The sequence below is a fragment of the Eptesicus fuscus genome, chromosome 3 (genome assembly GCF_027574615.1).
Source record: "Eptesicus fuscus isolate TK198812 chromosome 3, DD_ASM_mEF_20220401, whole genome shotgun sequence".
In the NCBI taxonomy this organism is placed as follows: domain Eukaryota; kingdom Metazoa; phylum Chordata; class Mammalia; order Chiroptera; family Vespertilionidae; genus Eptesicus; species Eptesicus fuscus.
This window is the reverse complement of record NC_072475.1, coordinates 51,807,264-51,831,170: the sequence shown is the minus strand read 5'-3', so window position 1 is coordinate 51,831,170 and position 23,907 is coordinate 51,807,264. Positions and strand designations below refer to the sequence as shown.

General features: G+C 38.9%; 1 protein-coding gene across 11 annotated transcripts in view; it reads left to right on the top strand.

Annotated features, from left to right (window-relative positions):
- ATP13A3 (ATPase 13A3) overlaps positions 1-23,907 on the top strand; it is a 96,076-nt gene that overhangs the window by 20,765 nt on the left and 51,404 nt on the right. For 6 of the 11 annotated variants that reach the window (XR_008555559.1, XR_008555558.1, XM_028160722.2 and 3 more), the window contains exons 3-10: positions 7,409-7,507; positions 9,080-9,253; positions 10,341-10,523; positions 10,826-10,896; positions 12,472-12,552; positions 15,208-15,277; positions 20,110-20,244; positions 22,458-22,530. Coding sequence is in view for 9 of the 11 variants with exons in the window: in XM_028160722.2 (XP_028016523.1) it covers positions 7,457-7,507; positions 9,080-9,253; positions 10,341-10,523; positions 10,826-10,896; positions 12,472-12,552; positions 15,208-15,277; positions 20,110-20,244; positions 22,458-22,530 (838 nt within the window). In the remaining 2 variants the exon portion in view is untranslated. Of the gene's footprint in view, positions 1-386; positions 448-7,408; positions 7,508-9,079; positions 9,254-10,340; positions 10,524-10,825; positions 10,897-12,471; positions 12,553-15,207; positions 15,278-20,109; positions 20,245-22,457; positions 22,531-23,907 lie in introns of all 11 variants that reach the window. The other 5 variants (XM_054713838.1, XM_054713840.1, XM_054713841.1 and 2 more) reach the window with 5 other exon arrangements.

Below are 23,907 nucleotides of genomic sequence, written 5' to 3'. Positions count from 1 at the left end.
ATTAGCTTTAGTGATATTTATTTCTGATAGCTTCACTTTTTTTCTTTGCTGCTGTTTTCACCCACAAAAAAATCAAGTTCATTGTAAATGCAAGGAAGGGTTTGGTTAAAGCACAATAGCCTATAAGCTCCTTGCTATTTAGATAACATCAAGGCTCAGGCATGCACTGTGGAGTTGGGACTTCCAAGTAATAGGAGCTCTACCAGTGGTAGTCAGATGGCAGAGGGTATATCTTCTGAAAACCCATTTAAACTTAGTGAATTAAAAAATCCTAAATTTTAATGTCTTATTTTAGAAGTAGTTCAAAAAGAGCCAAAACAAATATTTGACAGAAAATTCTCATTTGAACAGATTTTTATGCTTAGTTTTATTTTATTTTTATTAAGAGCCAGCTTTTGAAAGCTCTGCTAACATCAGCAATTGGAAGGAATGATTATAGTGCAATTGGTAAGAAAAACTTCTTTGTTTCCTATGATCTAGAAAGTGACTTGATTAAAAATGCATTCCAGCAAACCACCAAAGTTATATTTCTGTAAGTTAAATTGATTTTAGAAGTTTGATATTAATACTTCAGATGTCCTAATTAGATATATGGTAGGATAGTATTTAAAATGTATTTTCACTTTGATAAATCAGTATGTTTTAAAATGTGTTTATATAGATTTTTGTTTTTATAGAGTCATAGAAATGTTAAGGGATCTCTAGGTACATTTTTAAAATTTAAATATACATTTATAATATGTATATGTTTTAAATGTGAATTTGGAATTGTCTCATTAGATTTTACTAAAAGTTTATGTAAAAGGTGAGTTCTTAGTAATTTTCTATGAGGTATACTATGTTTAAAGAGAATAATAATTGGTGGCATTTGGAGCAACTTTTTATTTAAATTATTTTTAATATTTCAATTTTGGTAAAATTGGGTAAGAGTTAAAGAATTTTACCTTTAAAAGGAAGCTAAGTTTCAGAGAAATAACACGTGTAAAAAGAGTAAGGAGATAATTTGGTCAAGAATTGTGTTTTTAAAAGTATGAAAATAGATTGTTATAGGCAGTGCACATTTAAAATAATTGGAATATTTTTTTGTTTTGGTCAGACTGTAGAAGATGAAACTACAGTTATGTTAGATTAAGGTGAACTCTTGTCAGATATTTGAGGAAAAGGTTATAAATAGTTATAAGTACATGGACTAAATGAAAATACTGAATTTTAATGGCAATTCTTTTTCTAAAATCATAAAAAGCATGAGTATTTATTTACTAATAGATTCTACAGTGAAAAATTGAGGTTACAAAAGTTGGGAAGCACATCTATATTTCTAGGCAATGGATAAATAAACAAGACCAAAGACTAGTAGTTAGATTCAAAACCCAGCAATATGAGTTTATAGATAATGCCTGGTACATAATAGGTTGAACAGTTATTTTAGATTTATAGAGGCAGAGTTCTCAAGATTTATGGCCTTTGGTGCTAGGAATGAAAATTTTCTTCTATTTAAAAGTGTCAGATGGTTGCTTTTATTGATTAAAAACTTTATATTATGGATAATTTCTACATACTGTTAAGTAGGTTAGTATAATGAACGCTCATGTACCTATTACTCAGCTTTTAACTTGGCTTTAACAGTATTTATGGCCATCCCCTGACCAATAAAGATAAGTTAAAAACATTTTTTTTTATTTGGAAGTAAGTTCAAACCTGCAGAAAAGTTGCTGTATAAGTGTAAAGTTGTTCATTACATTCCTTAATTATCCTTCTCATATGTGTAGAATCTGTAGTGATGTTTCCTGTCTTATTCCTGATATTAATTTGTGTCTCTCCCTACCCCCTTCTCTTTGAGTCTAACTAGAAATTAGAAATGGTCAATTTTATTGATCTCTAAGAACCAGCTTTTTATTTCATTGATTTTTTTCTCCATTTTTCTGTTTCTTATTGTATTGATTTCTACTCTGAATTTTATTATTTCCCTTTAGTGCTTAATCTAGGTATACTTTGCTATTTTCTACTTTCTTAAGGTAGAAGCTGATGTCATGATTTCAGACCTTTCTTTTCAGATACTGGGAAGTAGTGCTATAAATTTTCTAACTACTATATTAGTGGCATTCCACAAACTTTAATATGCTAATCTTCATTTTTGTTCAGCTTTGGAATACTGTAGTTTCCCCATTAATTTCTTTGACTCATAGATTTTCAGAAGTGTATTATTTTGTTTCCAAATATTAAGGCTTTTCTACTTATGCTTCTGTTACTATTTTCTAATTTAATTACATTTTATTTACAACATACTTTGTATAACTTGAATCTTTTTATGTCCCTGAATGTGGTCTTTCTTGGTAAATGTTCTGTGTACAAGTTTAAAAATATATTTTGCTGTGGTTGAGTAGAATGTTCTGTAAATACCAGTTAGGACCACTTGATTGATACTATTGTTTATATCTTCTATGTTCAAACTAGTATTTTTAATTTACTTGTTCTATCTCTCATTGAGAGAGTGGTATTGAAATGAAATCTCGAACATAATTGTGAATTTCTCTATTTCCTTCCAGTTTTATTAGTTTCTGATTTGTGTATTTTGAAGGCCTGTTAAATGTATAGATGTTTAGGATTATTATAATATGCTTATGAATCGACTCCTTTGTCATTATGAAATTGCTTTATCCTTTGTAATGTTCTTGACTTTGAAATCTGCTATGTCTGATATTAATACATTCACTCCAGCTTTATTTTGAATAGCTCTTACGTGGTATATCTTCCTTTTACTTTAATATACTTATTGTACCTTTATATTTAAAATGCATGTAGTTGCCTATAGTCTTGCTTTTAAAAAATACAACCACAATCTCTGCCTTTTAATTGATGTTTAGACCATTTATATTTAATGTGATTATTAATACGGTTAGGCTTCAGTCAGTCATCTTTCTATTTGTTGTTAATTTATCACACCTTTTGTTTCTGTTTTCTTTTTTCCTGTTAAATCACATGAGTATTTTTTATGGTTCAGTTTAAATCCTTTGTTGATTTTTTAACTATCATTCTTTTATTTGAGTGGTTACTGTAGAGTTTACTTTATACTTCTCTAACTTATTACAGTTTACCTTTTAAGTGATATTACACTACTTCATGTATAGTATAAGAACCTTACTAAAGTATACTTCTATTTCTTCTTGTTCTTTGTGCTGTTGTTATGTATATTTATCCACATAGTTACTATTTCTGGTGTTCTTCATTCCTTTGTGGAGACCCATATTTCCATCAGTTTTTTATTTTTTTTCTGTCTTAAGGACGTTTTAAAAACTTTTTTTATAGTCTAGTGAATTTTTTTTTCAGCTTTATCTCACCTTTGATTTTGGAAGATATTCTCGTTGGGTATAGAATTCTCTGAATAGTTTTTTTCTCAATGTTTCAAAGATGTGCTTTGTTGTCTTGTCACCTTACTATTTTTAACAAGAAATCTGATGCCATTCTTTTTTTTTAACTTTAAAATATTTTTATTGATTTTTGAGAGAGTAAGGGAGAGGAGAGAGAGATAGAAACATCTGTGAGGAGAGAGAATCATTGATTGGCTGCCTCCTGCACACCCCCGTAGAGGATCGAGCCTGCAACCCAGGAATGTACCCTGACTGGGAATCGAACTGTGACCTCCTGGTTCATGAGTCCATGCGCAACCATTGAGCCACACCAGCCAGGCTCTGATGTCATTCTTATCCTTGTATGTAACATATCTTTTTTTGCTGGCTCCTTTCAAAGTATTTTTTTTTATCATTTCTTTTTAATAGTTTGATGATGACATGCCTTGGTATAACTTCTTAATGTTTCTTTGCTTAGTGTTGGACTTCTTGGATCTATGGGCTTATAATTTTTTCATCTAATTTGGAAAATTTTTGGCTATGATATCATTACATATTTTTTTGGTCTCTCCCATGATGCATGTATATTAGGTCACTTGAAGTTGTCTCACAGCTTACTGGTGGTGGTGGTGGTAGCTGTGGTAGTGGTGGTGTGTGTGTTTCTAATTTTTTTCTCCATTTTTCATTTTGAATATTCTATTGTGTCTTCAAGTTCATTAATTTTTCTTCTGCACTGTCAAATCTGCTGTTAATTGCATCTTCATATTTTTTTTATCTGAGATGTACTTTTTATATTATGTTCAATTTGATTTTTTTTCTTCATATATCTCTGCTTAACATATTCAGTCTTTCCTCTTGGTTTTTAAACATTTAGACTACAGTTACAGCAGTTGTTTTAATGTCCTTGTCAACCGTTTCTATTCTATTATCAGTTCTGGGTCCTTTTCTATTGATTTTTTTTCTCATTATGGGTTGTATTTATTTTCTTTCATGCCTGTTAAGTTTAATTTGGATGTCAGACATTGTGACTTATTGGGACTAGATATTTTGTATTTCTAAAAATCTCCTTGAACTTTATTATATGAAGCAGTTAAATTACTTAGAAACAATTTTATTCTTTCAAGTCTTAAAAGCTTTGTTAGTCAGGACCACCAGAGTAGCTTTTAGTTTGGGGCTAATTGGATACTATTACTGAAGCAAAACCCATCTGAATACTCGCTCTGATTCTTTGTGACTAATGAGGTTTTTCATTGTAGTTGGTGGGAATAGGCACTCTTCCCAGCTCTGTATGAGCCCTGATGGTTTTCTTCCCCTTTATGCTTTTGGGTGGTTCTTTCTCTAGCTTCTGGTATTTTTGCCTCACAGATAAGTGCTGATCAGTACTTGGTGGAAGACTTGAGAGGGATAGGGATCATCTTGCAGATTTTCAGTGGCCTTTCTCTGTGCAGATCTGCCCTGCAAACCTGGTCAGTTTGGTGCTTCCCCAGATACCCAGCTTCATCTCCCCAAATCAGAGAGACTGCTCTACTCCCCCTGGGTTCCCTGCCTTCCCTTCTTTGCAGACTGTAGACCAAGCATGTCAAACTCCCGGCCCGCTGGCACGAGTATGACGTGTTTGCTGTAGACTCTTCAGTTTGTAAACTGGGATAATTGTAAAGCTCATCTAGTTTCCTTTCTATCTCTGTATCAGTTTTTTCATTTCCTGGTGTCCATTTTCTTGAAAACTTATTTTATATATTTTGTCCATTTTGTTGTTGTTTTAGATAGGAAGGCAAATCTGGCCTCTGTTTTTCCATCTTGGTTGGAAGCAGAAGTCTCAGCATAGTTTCTCCCCTCAAGAAACATATTTTATTATTATTTTTTGGTTAGGAAACATATTTTAGGTGATGGTGGTGGAAAGTTGGGATCAGAATTATATGTAATTAATTATAAAAAATGAGTTTGATGAATCCTGAATGATGATCCTGAGATTCAGATGCCTTTGTCTTAACCTTTGAAAGTGGGCATGTGCACATTTAAATCTTGCAAGATTGGTCTAGCTCTTACATGTTCAGGTAACAGCTGCTGATCTTTTGTATAGGGAAGAGGTTGGGCTAGTAGTTCATTCTCCCCATAGTCCATAGCAGCAGGTTATGGTCCCTGAGAACAACTGCTTCCTTATATCGTATTGATTTGATGGATCATTCTTAACATGGTAGTAACATGCTTCATGGCTGTAACACTGCCCTAGACTAAAAATAACTTGTTTACTAAATTTCCCAAAGGTTTTTTTTTTTTTTTTTTAATAATATGGCTTCTTTTGGAGAAGTTGGACCAGATGTTTCTGAAGTTTCTTTTCCAAGATGGCACTAAGTCATCTATCTATCTATCTATCTATCTATCTATCTATCTAAAAATTATGCGTTTTGCCGAAACCGGTTTGGCTCAGTGGATAGAGCGTCGGCGTGCGGACTCAAGGGTCCCAGGTTCGATTCCGGTCAAGGGCATGTACCTTGGTTGTGGGCACATCCCCAGTAGGGGGTGTGCAAGAGGCAGCTGATCAATGTTTCTCTCTCATCGATGTTTCTAACTCTCTATCCCTCTCTCTTCCACTCTGTAAAAAATCAATAAAATATATTTTAAAAAATAAAAGTAAAAATTATGCGTTTTATTTCTATAGAAAGTCCTGGCTCTACTTAGCCCTGACCCCATCTCCAGGGCTACCAGTAGGTAGACAAGTGCTGGGTGCTGGTATAGGAGGCATCAATATTTTCATTGTTCATTTTGTTGAGATTTCAGTAGTCTTATATATGGGATTAGTTTAAAATGCTACAGTTGGTTTTACTTGGCTGTTTTACTTAAGTACCAGTTAAATATTGATACATGTATCACAAGAAATGTGATAATATGAAGTTATATAGTCTACTAGGATAAATAATTTCCTAACATTTGTAAACATTAAACAGCTAATGCTATCTTAGCACAACAAGTGTTATTCACTCAACGAGTAATTTTTGAGTGTCTACCATGTATCAGGCCTGTGCTACACACTGGCTAGATGAGTTAGAAACATGGCATTAGGAATGAGAGAGGTTTTATTACCTATCACTGTTCTGCAGAGATCAGCCTAGTCTAAAGCAGTGGCTCTCCAAGTCTTTGGGCTCAGACTGGTAACCTTTAATGTTTATTGTGAACTCTAAAAAGCTTTTGTTTAAGTGCATTATATCTGTTGATACCATGTTAAAATTGATACAGATTTGAGAATATTAGTTTAATAAGATGTGACAATAATACATTTATTACATGTTAAGTAACATTTTTTTCTGAAAAATATTTGCCATAACCAAAAAATTTCATGAGAAAATAGGCATTGTTCTACAATTTGCAAATCTCTTCAATGTGTGGCCGAATGTCTGTTTATAATTAATCTCATTTTTTTTAATACAGGGGAAAAAAACTTTGTTGATGAGCTCAATGAATTTTCTCCTAGACAAGCATCATGAGTAGTCAGAAACAGTCATAAGATTGTTTAGCGGACTTGGGAATGAGAATGGGGGAATCAGTTGAGTGACCTCCAATAGTGGTACACATGCCATAGGGATTGACTAATGGCCAGGGAATGTCATTTCATGTAATAGCTTGCTTAGTAAATATTTGTTGAATGATACTTTAATCCCGAAGAGGTTTTGGGGTGGTTTCACTGCTGGTGCTTTACCTCTTCACTACAAGCAATAAATTGAGTTGTGTGAAGCACTTTTACGGCACAACTAGGTTACGTCTCTGAGTCTGGGGAATGAAAGGGAAGATTCTGTAGTATTTTCTCCCAGAATTTAAATTGTTTGTAGCAAGGCTATTGCTAGTACAAATTTATGAATGGAATATGCCACGTTTTGTGATTGCAAGTAATGCAGGTGCAAGAACTGACACACCATTGAAAATGTCATTAGAACCAGCTAGCACTTTAGTGGTTAAGTACCAGTTAAACATTGATACATGTGTCACAACAAGAAATGTAATAATATGAAGTTAAATAGTATACTAGGAGAAATAATTTCCTAACATTTGTTCCTCTCATCTCTCAGTTGTCTTCAACTGTTCTGAAGTACAAGACCTTTTAAATCACTGTAGATATGGACAAAGAAGAAAGGAAGACTATCAACCAGGGTCAAGAAGATGAAATGGTAACCAGTATTATTTACTTATAAAGTGTGAAGAATTTATCTCTCTAATTTATTATTCTAGGGAAGTAGAAAAGTAAATAAAAAAAAAACAACAAAACACAGCTAAGTCAATGTGTTTTCCTCATCCTGTGTTTTTTAATTGGGATTATGTAACATTTCTATTTGTTTTAGAATAATTCCTGTTTCACTTCTGAACTAGAGGAAAGAAGTATGTTTTTTCATTTGGTAATTTGAGAAGTTATGTTAGCTAATGCTTAAAATATAATTCCAAATCCAAGATTTCTAATTTTGATTTATAAAATGTTTAAAATCAGCTTAATTTAAAAAGCACACTTTTCAACTCTTTTCTGTGCGTGGCAGATGGAAGGAGATAATTGTCAGATAAAATACAAGGTGGAGAAAAAGTAGGTTTACAATTGTTTACAATTGAAAATAATATATCCTATATAATAAAGAATTAATATGAAAATTGACTGTCATGCCCTCGCACAAGATGGCCGCCCCATGTGGTTTCCAGATGGTTGCCCCCATGTGGTCACAAAATGGCCACCACAAGATGGCCAGCAGGGTCAGGGCAATTGTGGGCAATCAGGCCAGCAGGGGAGGGCAGTTGGGGGTGACCAGGCTGGCAGGGGAGGGCAGTTGGGGGCGACCAGGCCAGCAGGGGAGGGCAGTTGGGGGGGACCAGGCTTGCAGAGGAGGGCTGTTGGAGGCAACCAGGCCTATAGGGGAGGGCAGTTGCCGGGGGACCAGGCCTGCAGGGAAGGGCATTTGGGGGCGACCAGGCCTGTTTGGGCTAATCTTTTTTATTTTGACAAGTGTATCAAGATATTAACATTAGGGGAAACTGGATGAAGGGTATACAGAAACTCTTAATATTTTTGTAGCTTTTCAGCAAATTGGAAATTATTTCAAACATAGAAGTTTATTTTTAAAAAACTATCACATAACAAGAAAAGTTCTAGAAGAATTCAAAAGGTAAATGTAAAAATCTAATAAAAGAGTAAGATGCAAATTGAACGTACCTTTATGGTGCCCACCAGCCAATCAGGAGTGAGTATGCAAATTAATCCAACAAAGATGGTGGGTTAATTTGCATAGGCAGGCGTTCCGCACCACCCCCGGCTGCTCCGGGCCTCTGGGCAGCGTGGGAAGGTGGAAAGGCAGCTCTGGGCCAGAGCAAAAAGGTGGCTCTGGCCGGAACGAAGGTGGTACCGGCAGCCAGAGGAAGGAAGGCCCATTTTTGCATGAATCTTCGTGCATTGGGCCTCTAGTGGAATTATAAAAATTCTAGGAAAGTATATTAAATGTGAATGTACTATATCAGTGGGAAAGCATTATGTTACTAATGATAACATCAAATGTAGGAAGTAATGTGTAAATATCAACAGATTTTGCCACTTAAAAGTATACCTTTGACTATGAGTTTATCAGAAACAAAATTTAAAGATAATGGGTTGGGAAAATATTTGTAGTTTATCTGACAAGACAATAACAACCATTTGGAAAACAAACCTTGAATTTATCTTTCATATCATTTGATGATTAATCATGATTACTATGTCCATGCAGGAAATTTATGGCTATAATTTGTGTCGCTGGAAGCTTGCCATAGTTTCTCTAGGAGTGGTTTGCACTGGTGGCTTTCTCCTCCTCCTCCTCTATTGGATGCCTGAGTGGCGGGTAAAGGCAACCTGTATTAGAGCTGCAATTAAAGACTGTGAAGTGGTGCTGCTGAGGACTACTGTAAGTCCGTGGATTTACTTGTACTGTAGCTGATTATTTGAGGAGTAAAAGAATGTCTTTGTATGTACTTTGTTCAAAATCTTATATAACAAAGCCCTAATATGCAAATCTACTGAATGGTTTAACCACTGGTGGAATAAACAGTTGCTATGATGCAATGACCACCAGGCGTCAGATGCTCAACGCAGGAACTGCCCCCTGGTGGTCAGTGTGATCCCACAGGGGGAGCACCACTCAGCCAGAAGCCGGGCTCAGGGCTGGCAAGCTCAGAGGAGGTGGCTGAAGCCTCTTCCATCTCAACTGCAGGTGGGCGATAAGGTGCGAGGGGTCCTGGACTGTGAGAGTCCAGAGTCCCGAACTGTGAGAGGGATGTCTGACTGCTGGCTTAGGCCCGATCCCCCCAGCAGGCAGACATCCCCCGAGGGGTCCTGGACTGGGTGAGGGCGCAGGCCGGGCTGAGGGGATCCCCCTCCCCCAGTGCACAAATTTTGTGCACCAGACCTCTAGTAATATATGAAGAGAACACCACTGTGAGATATAATGAGGAATACTAATCCTAGTATTTCTAAATCACCTGTGTTTGAAGTGAATATTATCAGAGCAATTAGAGTAAAGGAATCTTAAAGATGATCAAATCCAACACTTCCTTTTAAGCTCTTGATGCTCTGAGAGATTAGATGCTATCCTTCAAGGTCACTGGACAGTTAGGACTATAGGATCTCTTATTCACCAAACCAGTTGCTTCTACTATGTGATGCTGTTACATCCCAGGGTGTTGTGTTTATTTGTTTTTTAATGATCCTACCTGGAAGTATTTTATAAGATGTGTTAATATCTAGTCTAAGTATGTTGGGTAAATTAAGAAAGTACTCATGAACTTTTATGGGATATTGTGCTAAGTGAAGTATGTCATTTAAAATGGTAAGCACTTTACATTTGAATTTATGCATCTTTATGAAATGGTTTAACAGTCAGTAGAAAGTGATTCTCAATTAGAGATGAGTAAATATAAAGAATGGAAATCAAATAAAAATGTAGGCAGTTGTATAATATACATAATTGACTCTTTACCTTTCTCTCTTGTAAGGATGAATTCAGAATGTGGTTTTGTGCAAAAATTCGCTTGCTTTCTCTGAAAACTCATCCATTTTCAAGTCCAAAATCTATGGCTAATAAGGTTTCAAATGGCCATGCTGTTCTTTTAACTGAAAATCTGGCCGAAGAGAACAGGCATGAGATAAGTAAATATTCACAGACACAATCAGAACAGGTATTGTAATCTTAGTTTCAAGGTTTCTTTAAAAATCATAATTGTTAAATTTTATGCTATCATGGATAGTCTGTAATTTTGTGTTTGCAGTTATTTTTGAGATAAACTTATATGCATATAAAATACCTGTTTATCACTGTATTATAACAGTTCAGATATTACTAAAAGAAACATTACATTTACATGTCATATGTAATCACTTTAAATTTAATATGTTGTTAGATGATAGATTTGTGTTAGTAAACGTAATTGAAAACAGGTGATGATAATGCTTTTTGATGTAACATTTATGTGTTTTACAGATTCGTTATTTCACCCACCATAGTGTAAAATATTTCTGGAATGATACCCTTCACAATTTTGATTTCTTAAAGTAAGTGATTTTCTTTTGTTTGGATTATATTATGAGTATATTGAAAATGTTCTAGATAGAAAAGAATTCATTGTAATGTTACATAAAATTGAATAGGTTTTTATTGAAGAATTTTTATTCACTTACTCATTAGCAACTTTCAGTGTTATTTGAATACCGATTAACCATTTTAGAATGAAATGTCACTTGCAACTTGTATCTTGGCAAAATTTACATAAAAATTAAAAAGTAGTATGATCCTAAAATCCACTGCGTCTGAGTTCTTTTCCTTTTGAGGGTTCATCTCAAAGTGAACTTTGAGAATACCTATCTGAACTGTTACCTCCCAATATGCTCACAGTTCCACCCACTTGTACTTGAGGGATGAAGAGATAGAGAGAAATTTAACTTCACTATGTGAATAAAGATGGGACATTGTCACATGTGTTAAACCTTGGGTAGGACAAATTGGCGTAATCTCTTAAAATTTATCACTGGATAAATTTTTGTGGAGGCTTCAAGTTATATAAGTACTAATTAATTAGGATTCTATTTTTATTGCTTTTGTTAAAGTGATTATTATAAACATTCAAGTATCATTGCTTGAGAGTGCTAAAGGAATTCTTAATATTAGCAGTCTTCCCCCCCCCCCCCCCCGACACTAAAGAATTAGAATATTCTGGAATGGACCAGGGCATTTCCACATGCCTAGTTGTGAAGATCATTCCTAGTTAAGAACCATTGCCTTACAGAATACTGCCAATGAGCTGGTGTTTTGGTTTTAAAAAAAATTGACTTGGAGCTGATTGCTGCTGCCTTTGGAGAAGTCATCAACTTCAGTGGGGAAGTTGTGCAGCATTTGCCAGCCATAAAAACATCTAGAATTTATGATAACATTTACTTACGGAGCTTAATTTTCCTATTTGACAAAAGTGGAAAAGGATTGGAGTGAAATGATGTATAAGATTCTCATCAGAATTCTACTACTAATATCTCAGTTAATTCTAGAATCTCAGTATAATTTAGACATTTTTGGAGAGAAAAGTAGATAGATTAATTGAGTCCCAGTTAGAATTGTTACAGATTTTAGACATTGCCCGTGACTCATAAATTCTGTACTATGTATTAAATCAGGGAAGGATTTTGGTGAATGCTTTTATAGAAAGAAAATAAGTGAATAGGATTTCTTACTGTGAAGATTAACTAAAAAGTAAAACATTTTTTTATTATTAGTTAGGAATTCTCAAACTATCATACTCTAATTTTATTAGTTTAGTTATTAGCTCTTACAGCTTTGGAGCACAGCCTTTAAAGGATAATAATATTATTATACAAACACGAATATTTAAAGCCATCTTATCTTGTGATAGATACATTGTATAACTTAGAAGTTGCCACTTTGAGACTTAGAACTTTCACTACTGTTTATCTTAGGAATGTTTAGATTTTAAAATTCCTATTCATTATCTCATTTTTTGTTAAGGATTTCTGTTTGCAAGGAAGTCACACTTTAAAATCAGAATATAGAAAAATGAGGCATTAAGACATTTGGATATTTTAAACTTTGTTTAAAGTAAAAACTTTGGATTTATTTAGGGGACTGGATGAAGGTGTTTCTTGTACGTCAATTTATGAAAAGCATAGTGCAGGACTGACAAAGGGGATGCATGCCTACAGGTAATTTTTATCCAACTAAAGTCAGATCTATTATCAAAATTCCTAAATACAGTAGTATGTATAGTTTACCCTTTACCATATAGTTGTACATATTAACAGATATTTAAATATTATAGAAATAGTACTTGACAACTTATTGATGTTTTATTTGGGTAAGGCTATCTCTCAGTTTAAGAATTATAAAAATAGCCGAAACCGGTTTGGCTCAGTGGATAGAGCGTCAGCCTGCGGACTCAAGGGTCCCAGGTTCGATTCCGGTCAAGGGCATGTACCTTGGTTGCGGGCACATCCCCAGTAGGGGGTGTGCAAGAGGCAGCTGATCGATGTTTCTCTCTCATCAATGTTTCTAACTGTCTATCCCTCTCTCTTCCTCTCTGTAAAAAATCAATAAAATATATTAAAAAAAAAAAGAATTATAAAAATATTGGAGCTGGTATTATGAAGTTGATATCCCTGAAAATATACCATATTTCATCAATTCTAAGGTGTACATTTCCCCACATTTTAACATTTCTAAAAGGGGAATGTGTTATACAGTAGATGGAGAGTCATCCTTTATCTTTCTTTATTGTATATACAATAATGGGTATATCTTATAATTGATAACATCTTAGATTTTACTGCTATATATTGGCAATTACAAGCATGAGCTCAAATTTACTACAGTGAAAATTTATAAATTGGGAGACATCTTTTTTATCATGTTATTGTCTGCTAAAGTATTAAAATATATTGGTGTATTGCATATTTAAAGATAAGTGCCATTTTCAAATTAAGTTAGAAATTTTCTTATATTCCTGTAGCATATCTTTTCAGAGTGTTAGAATATTCTAGTAAGTATCTTCGTTTACACTTATGCTTCTTAAAAGGCAAGAATTACTCTATCATATAAAGTACTATTATAAGGACTTTAAGCAGAAGGATTTAAACAGCTTTTCTTTTTTGTTGTTAATCCTCATGAGAGGATATTTTTTCCATTGATTTTTTTTTTTTTTTTTTAGGAGGGGACAAAGAGAGGGAGAGAGAAAGGAGAGAGGAGGAGGAGGAGGAGGAGGAGGAGAAAGAGGAGGAAGAGGAGAGAGGGGGTGTGGGGGAGATGTAAGAGAGACACATTGGACTGGATGGGCTGGGGATGGAACCTGCAACCCAGGTGCAAGCCCTTGACAGGGACAATGACGCTCTAACCATTGAGTAATAACGGCCAGGGCTAAGCAACTTTTTAAAAGTATTTTTTTTTAAATGTCAAGTGTACTGTGCTTTGAAATGAACGTTATAGATGGATAGATAAATAGATAGATAGATAGATTTCAGAGAGGAAGGGAGGGAGAGAGCGAGTTAGAAACATCAGTGATGAAAGAGAATCATTGATTGGCTGCCTCCTGCATGCCTCACACTGGGGATTGAGCCCGGAATCCAGGCATGTGCCCTGACTAGGAATGGAACTGTGATCTCTTGTTTCATAGGTCGATGCTCAACCACTGAGCTACGCCAGCTGGGCTACAGCATTCTTTTATTTATTTTGTTTGTTAATCCTCACCCAAGGATATTTTTCCCATTGATTTTCTTTTTAAGGGTAAATGCAAAGGAGGGGGAGAGACAGAGAGAGAGAAACATTGATGTGAGAGACACATCAACTGGTTGTCTCCTACACACACCCCAACGAGGGCTGGAGATCAAGCCTGCAACTGAGGTAGGTGCCCTTGACTGGAATCGAACCTGAGACCCTTTAGTGGGCAGACCGATGCTCTAACCACTGAGCAAACTTGGTTAGGGCTTAGTATAATATTCTTTTTTATTTTTATTTTTTTAAATATATTTTACTGATTTTTTTACGGAGAGCAAGGGAGAGGGATAGAGAGTTAGAAACATCAATCAGCTGCCTCCTACACACCCCCTATCGGGGATATGCCTGCAACCAAGGTACATGCCCTTGACTGGAATCGAACCTGGGACCCTTCAGTCCACAGGCTGACATTCTATCCACTGAGCCAAACCAGTTAGGGGTTTTTTTTTTTTTTTTTTTAAATATATTTTTATTGATTTCAGAGAAGAAGGGAGAGGGAGAGAGAGATAGAAACATCAGTGATGAGAGAGAATCATTGTTTGGCTCCCTCCTGCATGCCCCCCACTGGGGGTCGAGCCTGCAACCCAGGCATGTGCCCTTGGCTGGAATCGAACCCGGAACTCTTTAGTCCACAGGCCAGTGCTCTATCCACTGAGCCAAACCAACTAGGGCAAAGTACAATATTCTTATTAGAAATATAGTACCAGGTCCCTTAAATTTATTTATTTAGTCTTTTGCAAAAATTAATTGCAATTCAAAATTGTTCAGACCTATTATGTTGGAGAATGGAAAAGAAAATCTTTGCTGACATTATTATAGACTAGTTAGAAAGATACTTGTCACACAAAAAGATATGAGTTAGAATGAATCAAAATGATAGTTGTATAGTTATCCAGTATTGACTACTTAATTTAAATACTAAAGGTAGAGAATTTAAATTGTAGAAGACAAGCATATAGAAACATGAAAGTGTAAGTTCTAGATTTAGGAGCAGTCTGTGGTTTGAGCTTTATGTAATGAAGTAACTTTCCAAAATTACACTATTATTATGTTATGTAATGTAATACTATTATTATATTTTCTTGTCATAGAAAATTGCTTTATGGAATAAATGAAATTTCTGTGAAAGTGCCTTCTGTTTTTAAGCTTCTAATTAAGGAGGTAAGACTATTATTGTACATGTCTTAATATTTGTAATCAATAGATTTGTCAATTTGAAATGAGCCATGATTTAAGTAATAAGACACTCTTAATTTTCTGTTTTCCATCTTTTACTAGCGGCCTGGTGCACGGATTCATGCACATTGAAAGGAAATTAATTAGAAGAGATATTGTAATATCACTATTTGCCCTTTGTCTATAATAGAAGTGTCAGAGATGAAATAAAATTAGTAAAATGTATATGAAAATATTATATAAATTGATTAATAAATAAACAATAACAACAACATGATATAACAACAACAAAGACATGATATAAAAACAAAACAGGATATAAAAACAAAAACATGATATAAAAACAACAGTGATAAAAACAATGACTGGTAAATTGATTAAACTTATTCTAATATCTCCCTGTATACCACATTAAGAGTAAAAACACTTTCAGAGTGCTTGACTAATTTCCCTTGTGATGAAGTATTTACAATTTTAACGTTACACGCTCTTCGAACTTAAGAGAAAGCAAGATATAGCTGACCATGTCCAAAAATGGGTTCAGGTAGGACTATTCCTATTTTGTCTAGAGTTTGTCCTTATGATTTATTAATAGTCATCGCAAATGCTGGCATCACGGGAAACTGTCTTCGAATTAATTTAAATAGGAGGCCAATGTCAGACGGGGACAAATCAATTCTTGGAATCAGAACAACCTCTCCTTCTGCAGATCCTGTTAATACTTCAGCTTTGATTATGTTAGGCCGCAACCTTTTGATAATCTAGTACCAATACAAAGACCCCATTTGCTATTAAGATTTCTCCGTAGCATGATGATTGCACCTACTTTCAATTTTAATTTATGACACAGCATTCCTGAAGGAGTAATACTATTAAAGGAATTTGGTGGGAAAATTTTCCTTTTCGGCATCATCCGTTGAATTGACGGAATCATTACTCAAGTGTGAAAATCTCCATCAAGTATATCCAAAATTTTTTCATTTAATTTATGAAAGTGCTCATTTTTTGGACAAAGAATCACGCTTAGATATATTTTTAATATTATCTATAGATACACTATTTCCAAAGGTAGCTTCAATAATAGATCCATTACAAATCATTTCAACAAAAACAACCATATTCACGATCGACAATGACAGATGGAAACACATGCGTGCAATTGGCGCCAGTGAGAGCTTTATATGTATCGTGCATGTGTGAGTCAATGTTTATTTTTAAATTGCCAGTGCACGTCATATATACCAGCTGGTTGGTCAGTTGGATGTATGTATATATGTGCGTATGGTCGGTCACTTAGCCATATGTATGTGTGAGTGTGTGTATATATATATATATATATATATATATATATATATATACATATATATGTATATATATGTATATATATGTAGATAGATTGCCATTGCGTGTCATATGTATCGGTCGGACAGACATATGGTTGGTCACTTAGCCTTTTATATATATAGACTAGAGGCCCGGTGCATGAAATTTGTGCACGGGAGGAGGGGCTCTCTCAGCCCAGCCTGCACCCTCTCCAATCCAGGACCCCTCGGGGGATGTCCAACTGCCTCTCGCAATCCGGGACTGCTGGCTCCTTGCCGCTTGCCTGCCTGCCTGCCTGCCTGATCGCCCCTAACTGCTCCCCTGCTGGCCTGATCACCCCTAACTGCCTCTGCAGGCTTCCCTCCCTCTGACTGGCCGCAGGCACCCAGGACCTGGGCCAGCTTTGCCCAGGCCAGCCGCAGCCGCAGGGGACTATGGGCAGGTGGCTTCACCTGGGCTGCAGCCCCAGGCGCCCGGGACTGTGGGGCGGGTGGCTTGTCCCTCTTCTGGGCCGCAGCCGCAGGCACAGTTGCTGGTGCCTGGGACCACAAGGTGGGTGGCTTGTCCCTCTCCTGGGCTGCAGCCCCAGCCGCTGGCGCCCGGGACCATGGGGCGGGCTGCTTGTCCCTGGCACCCGGGACTGCGGGGACTGTGGGGCATGCGGATTGTCCCTCTCCTGGGCTGCAGGCACAGTCACAGCCACTGGCACCCGGAACCATGGGGTGTGCGGCTTTTTCCTCTCCTGGGCCGCAGGCGCAGGCACAGCTGCTGGCGCCCGGGACCGTGGGGTGGGCGGCTTGTCCCTCTCCCAGGGTGCATCCTGGCTGGTCCCCATTCCTCTCTCGTGAGCTCATTTGTGCCTAGCTGGTCCCTATTTCTCTCTCCCCAGTTATGAGTGTCTGAGCAGTTATAGCGTGATGGCATGAGAGTGTGACAACGTGAGGGTGTGATGACCATTTGCATATTAGGTCTTTATTATGTAGGATTTATTTATTTTTATTGTTTTCTGTTTTTTTTGCTACTTGGAAGGTAAAGGTAATAACTCAAATAATTTAGTGTATGACTTTCCTTTTTTATTTGTCTAATTTTTTTTTGTTTTGTTTATTTTGTTCTGTAGATTATTATTTTTTTGTTCTTAGGAAATTACACATCTAAATCTTGCCCTATTTTACAGATGAATACTCCTGCTTTTTGTTTTCTGATTTTTAAACAATTTTTCATGTTGAGTTTATTCATGTGGCATTTTGTGGTACATTGTTAGAAACTAGACATTGTACCAGAAGTTTGGAATATAAAACATGACCTGATGTTCATATCGAGGAATTTGCATATTAACCTGGGAAGAAAATATGTCCATACTTACTGTAGTGACTGTGCAGTTGTAATCCTATATAATAAAAGGGTAATATGCAAATAGACCGAACGGCAGAACAATCGAACAACCATTCAAAGCGTAATATGCTAATGATATGCTAAGGCTGCTCAACCCCTCGCTATGACATGCACTGACCACCAGGGGACAGTCAGTCACCTGGTCGACCAGTTGCTATGACGTGCACTGACCACCAGGGAGCAGATGCTCTGACTGATAGGTTAGCTTCCTGCTGGGGTCCGACCAATCGGAACTGAGCGAGATGGGCTGGACACGCCCTGGAGCCCTCCCGCGGTCCATCCCTGGCCCGATCGTGCACCAGTGTGGTCCCTCAGCCTGGCCTGCACCCTTTTGCAATCCAGGACCCCTTGGGGGATGTCGGAGAGCTGGTTTCAGGCCGATCCAGCAGGCCACTCCCCTTGGGAGGGCACCAGATGCAGGGCTCATGGCTGGTGGGATGAGCAGGAGCGGCATGCAGGAGCTGCAGACAATGTTGGACTGAGGGTTTTGGCTGGATCCCTGCAGGCCATCCAGAGTTCGTGCACCGGGCCTCTAGTTGCTATAGAAGAGGTATGAATACAGGTTGTTCATATAAAGGAAGGGAATAAGATATTGCCTAGCAGTTAGACTTTCCAATCTGTCTTGTAATTTTTTGCTAAAGATCAAGTTAGCTGTATTCAGTGAATACTTTTAGTAGAAATAAAAGATTGTTTTCATCAGTTGCTGAGAGTGACTATATGATGTTGCTTTAAAATATAACAAAATATAATGATTAAGAATTAGAAAGCCTTGTTTCTAATATGGTTCCATCAGTAACTAGCTTTGATCATCAGAAAATCTTTCTCTTTGCTGCTCCTTTACTTATAAAAGTGGAGCAAGTCCTTTCTTATGATCTCATTTTGATTATCTAAATAAAAGTTAGAAAACAGAAAACTAAGAATGCATTCTTATTACTTAAATTGTGGCGCTCTATAATTTGGAAGTAAAATGGGACTATGTATGTAAAGTGCCTTGAAAAGTACAGAAGCATCAGTTTTACAACATTGGGGTAGTACATGTTGTCCAAGGGTACCGTAGAGCTTATCCTATAGTATCCTATCTAATAAAGAGGGAATATGCTAATTGACCCTCATGCTGTCACAAAGATGGTGGTGCCCACAGCCAATAGGAGGGAATATGCTAATTGACTGCCCCGCCCTCAAAGATGGCAGCACCCACAGCCAATAAGTAGGGAATATGCTAATTGACTGCCCCCCTCAAAGATGGCAGCACCCACAGCCAATAAGGAGGGAATATGCTAATTGACTTCCCCGCCCTCAAATATGGTGGCGCCCACAGCCACAAGATGGCGGTGCCCAGTTCCCTCAGCCCCGCCAGGGTAGCAGGAGTTCTACATGTCTGCCTTCAGAGTCCCCCAGTTCTCTCAGCCCCCCAGCTGCCCAGGGCCGGCCCGAGGTGCAAGTAAGCCTCGGATGGCATCTGCTCAGCTGCCCAGGGCCACCAAAGGCTCAGGTAACCTGGGCCAGTTGAGGCTTGCGCTGCTGGCAGTGGCAGCAGCAGAGGTGTGATGGGACGTCGCCTTCCCCTGATTGCCGGGTCGCTTCCCGCCCCTGAGGGCTCCCGTACTGTGAGAGGGGACAGACTGGGCTGAGGGACCCGCCCCCCCTCCCCCCCTCTCCAGTGCATGAATTTTCATGCACCGGGCCTCTAGTCCTATATAATAAAAGGCTAATATGCAAATTAACTGAACTGTGGAACAACCAGTCGCTATGACGTGCACTGACCACCAGGGGGCAGACACTCAACGCGGGAGCTGCCCCCTGGTGATCAGGGGGCTCCCGTAGGAGTAGTGCCACTCAGCCAGAAGCTGGGCTCATGGCTGGTGAGCACAGAGGTGGTGGCAGGAGCCTCTCCTGCCTTGGTGGCAGCACTAAGGATGTCCGACTGATGGCTCCCAGACTGCGAGAAGGAGCAGGCCAGGTTGAGGGACCCCCCCCACCCGAGTGCATGAATTTCGTGCACCAGGCCTCTAGTCTTAAATAAAAAGATGGGAAATCTGTATGGTTATAAACATTTTATTCACTTTGACTTAAAAATCTTGTGGGTTTTTGTTTTTTTTTAGGTTCTCAACCCATTTTACATTTTCCAGCTGTTCAGTGTTATACTGTGGTGCACTGATGAATACTATTACTATGCTCTAGCCATTGTGATTATGTCTGTAGTATCAATTCTAAGTTCTCTATATTCCATTAAAAAGGTAAGTTCAATTTATTATGGATTTCACAACTATATTTATATTTTGTAAGGTGCATAGAATAGTGCTTGATACAAAGTAATGCTCAATACAGATTTTCTTTTAGTTATGAATATGTCCCTTTTTTGAGGTGGGGAAGGCAGATGTTTTTTATTTTATTTTATTTTATTTTATTTATTTATTTTTTAAATTTCTTTATTGATTAAGGTGTCACATATTTGTCCTCATCCCCCCATTCCCATCGCCCCCCCGCCCCACGCATGCCCCAACCCCCTGTTGAACTTAACCGTTGGATAGGCTCATATGCATGCACACAAGTCCTTTGGTTGAACTCTCCCCCTCCCCCCACCCTCCCCTATCCTCCCTCTGAGGCCCGATAGTCCGATCGATGCCTCCTTGCTTCTGGTTCTGTTCTTGTTCCTCAGTCTATGTTGTTCATCATTTCCCCTAGATGAGCGAGATCATATGTCACTAGATATATACTTATGAGAACTGAATGTGAGACAAGCAATAATAGTTATGCTGACAGGCAGATGGATCAGTCTGTAGTGAGTTTCTTTCTGGACCAACAGTTCTTTTGAGACCCAATTTCAATGTCCACCAGTTCCTTATGTGTACATGTCAGCACTGACCCCTCAGCTCTGGATGGTGGACAAATGGTGGTAACGGAGGTCCGACTCCCTCTGGTTTGGTCTTGGCCGGACCCAGGGGCACGGCTTCACCCGGACTAAGGGGCACGTGGCCTCACCCGGATCTAGGGACACATGGTCTCACCCGGACCCAGGGACGCTTGGGCTCTCCCAGACCCAGGGGCACGTGGCCTCACCCGGGCCTAGGTGCACGAGGCCCCACCCGGATCCAGGGACACATGGTCTCACCCGGACCCAGGGACGCTTGGGCTCTCCCAGACCCAGGGACACGTGGCCTCATCCGGGCCTAGGTGTACGAGGCCTCACCCGGATCCAGGGACACATGGTCTCACCCGGACCCAGGGACGCTTGGCCTCTCCCAGACCCAGGGGCACGTGGCCTCACCCGGGCCTAGGTGCACGAGGCCTCATCCTGATCCAGGGACACATGGTCTCGCCTGGACCCAGGGGTGCGTGGCCTCTCTCAGACCCAGGGGCACGTGGCCTCACCTGGACCTAGGTGCACGAGGCCTCACCCGGATCTAGGGACACATGGTCTCACCCGGACCCAGGTGCGCTTGGCCTCCCCCAGACCCAGGGGCGCGTGGCCTCACCCGGGCCTAGGTGCATGAGGCCTCACCCGGATCTAGGGACACATGGTCTCACCCGGACCCAGGGACGCTTGGCCTCTCCCAGACCCAGGGGCACGTGGCCTCACCCGGGCCTAGGTGCGCGAGGCCTCACCCAGATCCAGGGACACATGGTCTCACCCGGACCCAGGGATGCTTGAAGGCAGATGTTTTTTAGAGTCAGTTTATTACTTGACTACTTAGAGGCCATAGTAGGGGTCTATAGTTGTTTATCATAGACTGGTTCTAGTGTTTTCAGGGATAAAGTGCTTCTTCTTTTGTCTAGCTAAATCATTGAATAATTTTTAAAATATTTTAGTCTTGACATTTTTAAGGGCAGAGTTATAAGCATCCTATCTAATAATAGAGTAACATGTAAATTACCATCACTCCGCTACGCCCACGATTGGGCGGCGGGAGGCTGGGGGGCGGGACTCAGGGTGGCCTATCTGGCCATTGAGAGGCACGGATCCGCTGCCACTGAGGGGGGCTACCCTGCTGTTGAGAGGTGTAGGGGGCGGGAGTCCCGCCCCCTGCGCCTCTCAACGGCCAGATCCGCGGCCGCAGAGGGGGCCTGCCGCGGACACCGAGCTGCGCCTCTCAACGGCAGGGTAGCCAGGTGTCCGCGGCAGCCCCCCTCAGCGGCCGTTGAGAGGCACAGGGGGCGGGAGTCCTGCCCCCTGCGCCTCTCAACAGCAGGGTAGCCCCCCTCAGCGGCTGCGGACCATCAAAAGTGGGGGAGCTGGGTGCCTCTCTGCTCTGGCACCAGCGGACAGGCACCCAGCTCCACCGCGAAAAGCGAAAGTGTGTAGGGGACCCTACACGTGCATGATTCAGTAATGCACTGGACCTCTAGTTTATTATATTAACTTTATTTTATAGTACCCTTGCTTTTTAATATATTGAAGAGTGGTTTATATTAGCTAGTTTTTATTGTTTACTTATTTTTCTTATTTCAGCAATATATTATGTTGCATGACATGGTGGCAGCTCACAGTACTGTGAGAGTTTCAGTTTGCAGAGTAAATGAAGGTAAGTTCTTCAGATGACTCTTGACAAAAATAAACCAAAAAAGATTTCCATTAAGCACTAATATGTGAAGCAAGCCCATGTGTTATATATACATTCTTAATATATATGTGCATTTGTACTCATCTCTGAGTTTGTATCAAATTAATTCACTTACATGAAATTGTGTTTTTCTTTTTCTACAATGTAACAGCTACTATACTAGGCTCTGGGGATGCAGTGATTACCAAGAAGGACATAGTCGTTGCGTCACTAAACTTCAGACTAGTTGGAAAGACAGATGATAAATTGTGATAATAAAGTGTGACAAATGCAGGAAGCTTATTAGATATTAGCGCTCATTTACTGTAGATGTCAGGGACGGCTTCTTTAAAAAAGTATTTTGTTAGTGGTTGAATTAGATAAGAGGTAGGTGAGAAGATAATATGGTGGGGATGAGTTGGGAGAGGAAGAGGGTTTTCAGTAATAACTGAAAGAAATTCAGTGTGGCAGATGTAAAACGTAGATGATGGACAGCCTTCTAAGGCATATTAAAGAATTTTGACTTATTCCAAAATGCAATGGACAGCCATCGAAGGATTTTAAATGGGAGTGATCTGATCATTATTAGCCTTTTTGAAAAAAATTATTCTGACTACCATGTTCACACTAGTTTAGAGGGAAGTAATTCTGAAGGCATGAAATGGATTAAGGTGAAGGTTGTGGAAATGGAGAGAAATGATGTGGGTTTGAAAGCTATTTATAGGGCCATGGAACAGGATTTTACGATTCATTGGATACAAGGTGGTAGAGTGATGTCAGGCTGGGGGATGGATGTTTAATTAACATTGTTTAGTTAAATAGAAGGAGAAGGAGAATTGTAGGGATGGATAATGTTTTGGTCATGTTAGTTTGGTGAGATATTAAAGAGGTAAAGGAGATACGGGGGAGGTAGCAGAGCATCATGGGCTTTGGGGGCTGTAGCTGCTTAGATTTGTGAGGAACACCAAATCAGTCTCCATTTTCTTGGCTCAGTATACCTCATTCAAGTGTAAACAGTTTGGCCTAGCAGGTTACTCCTTCCCTGTGCTTCCTGGTCGTTTGCTATTTTAGCTGGGAGTATCTGTCTGTCTCCCTTGTCTGCAGTGTTAAATGTGTCAGATTATTGGTGCTCCTCTTTCTGCTCTGCTTGCTGCTGGAGATAATGGGGAATGCTAGGACATAGGTACCATTCAGCTTGTAGCGTCCTATCCCTTTTGTATAGTCTGTCAGATCATTGATATTTTATTTCCTGGTAGACCTAAGAGGAGTTGAATTTCAAGTGGTGTTAACAGCTTTAAAAGTTTTAAAAATAGGTATCTTATTTAAAAATGAAGATTGTTGTATCTATGTGCTAAATAT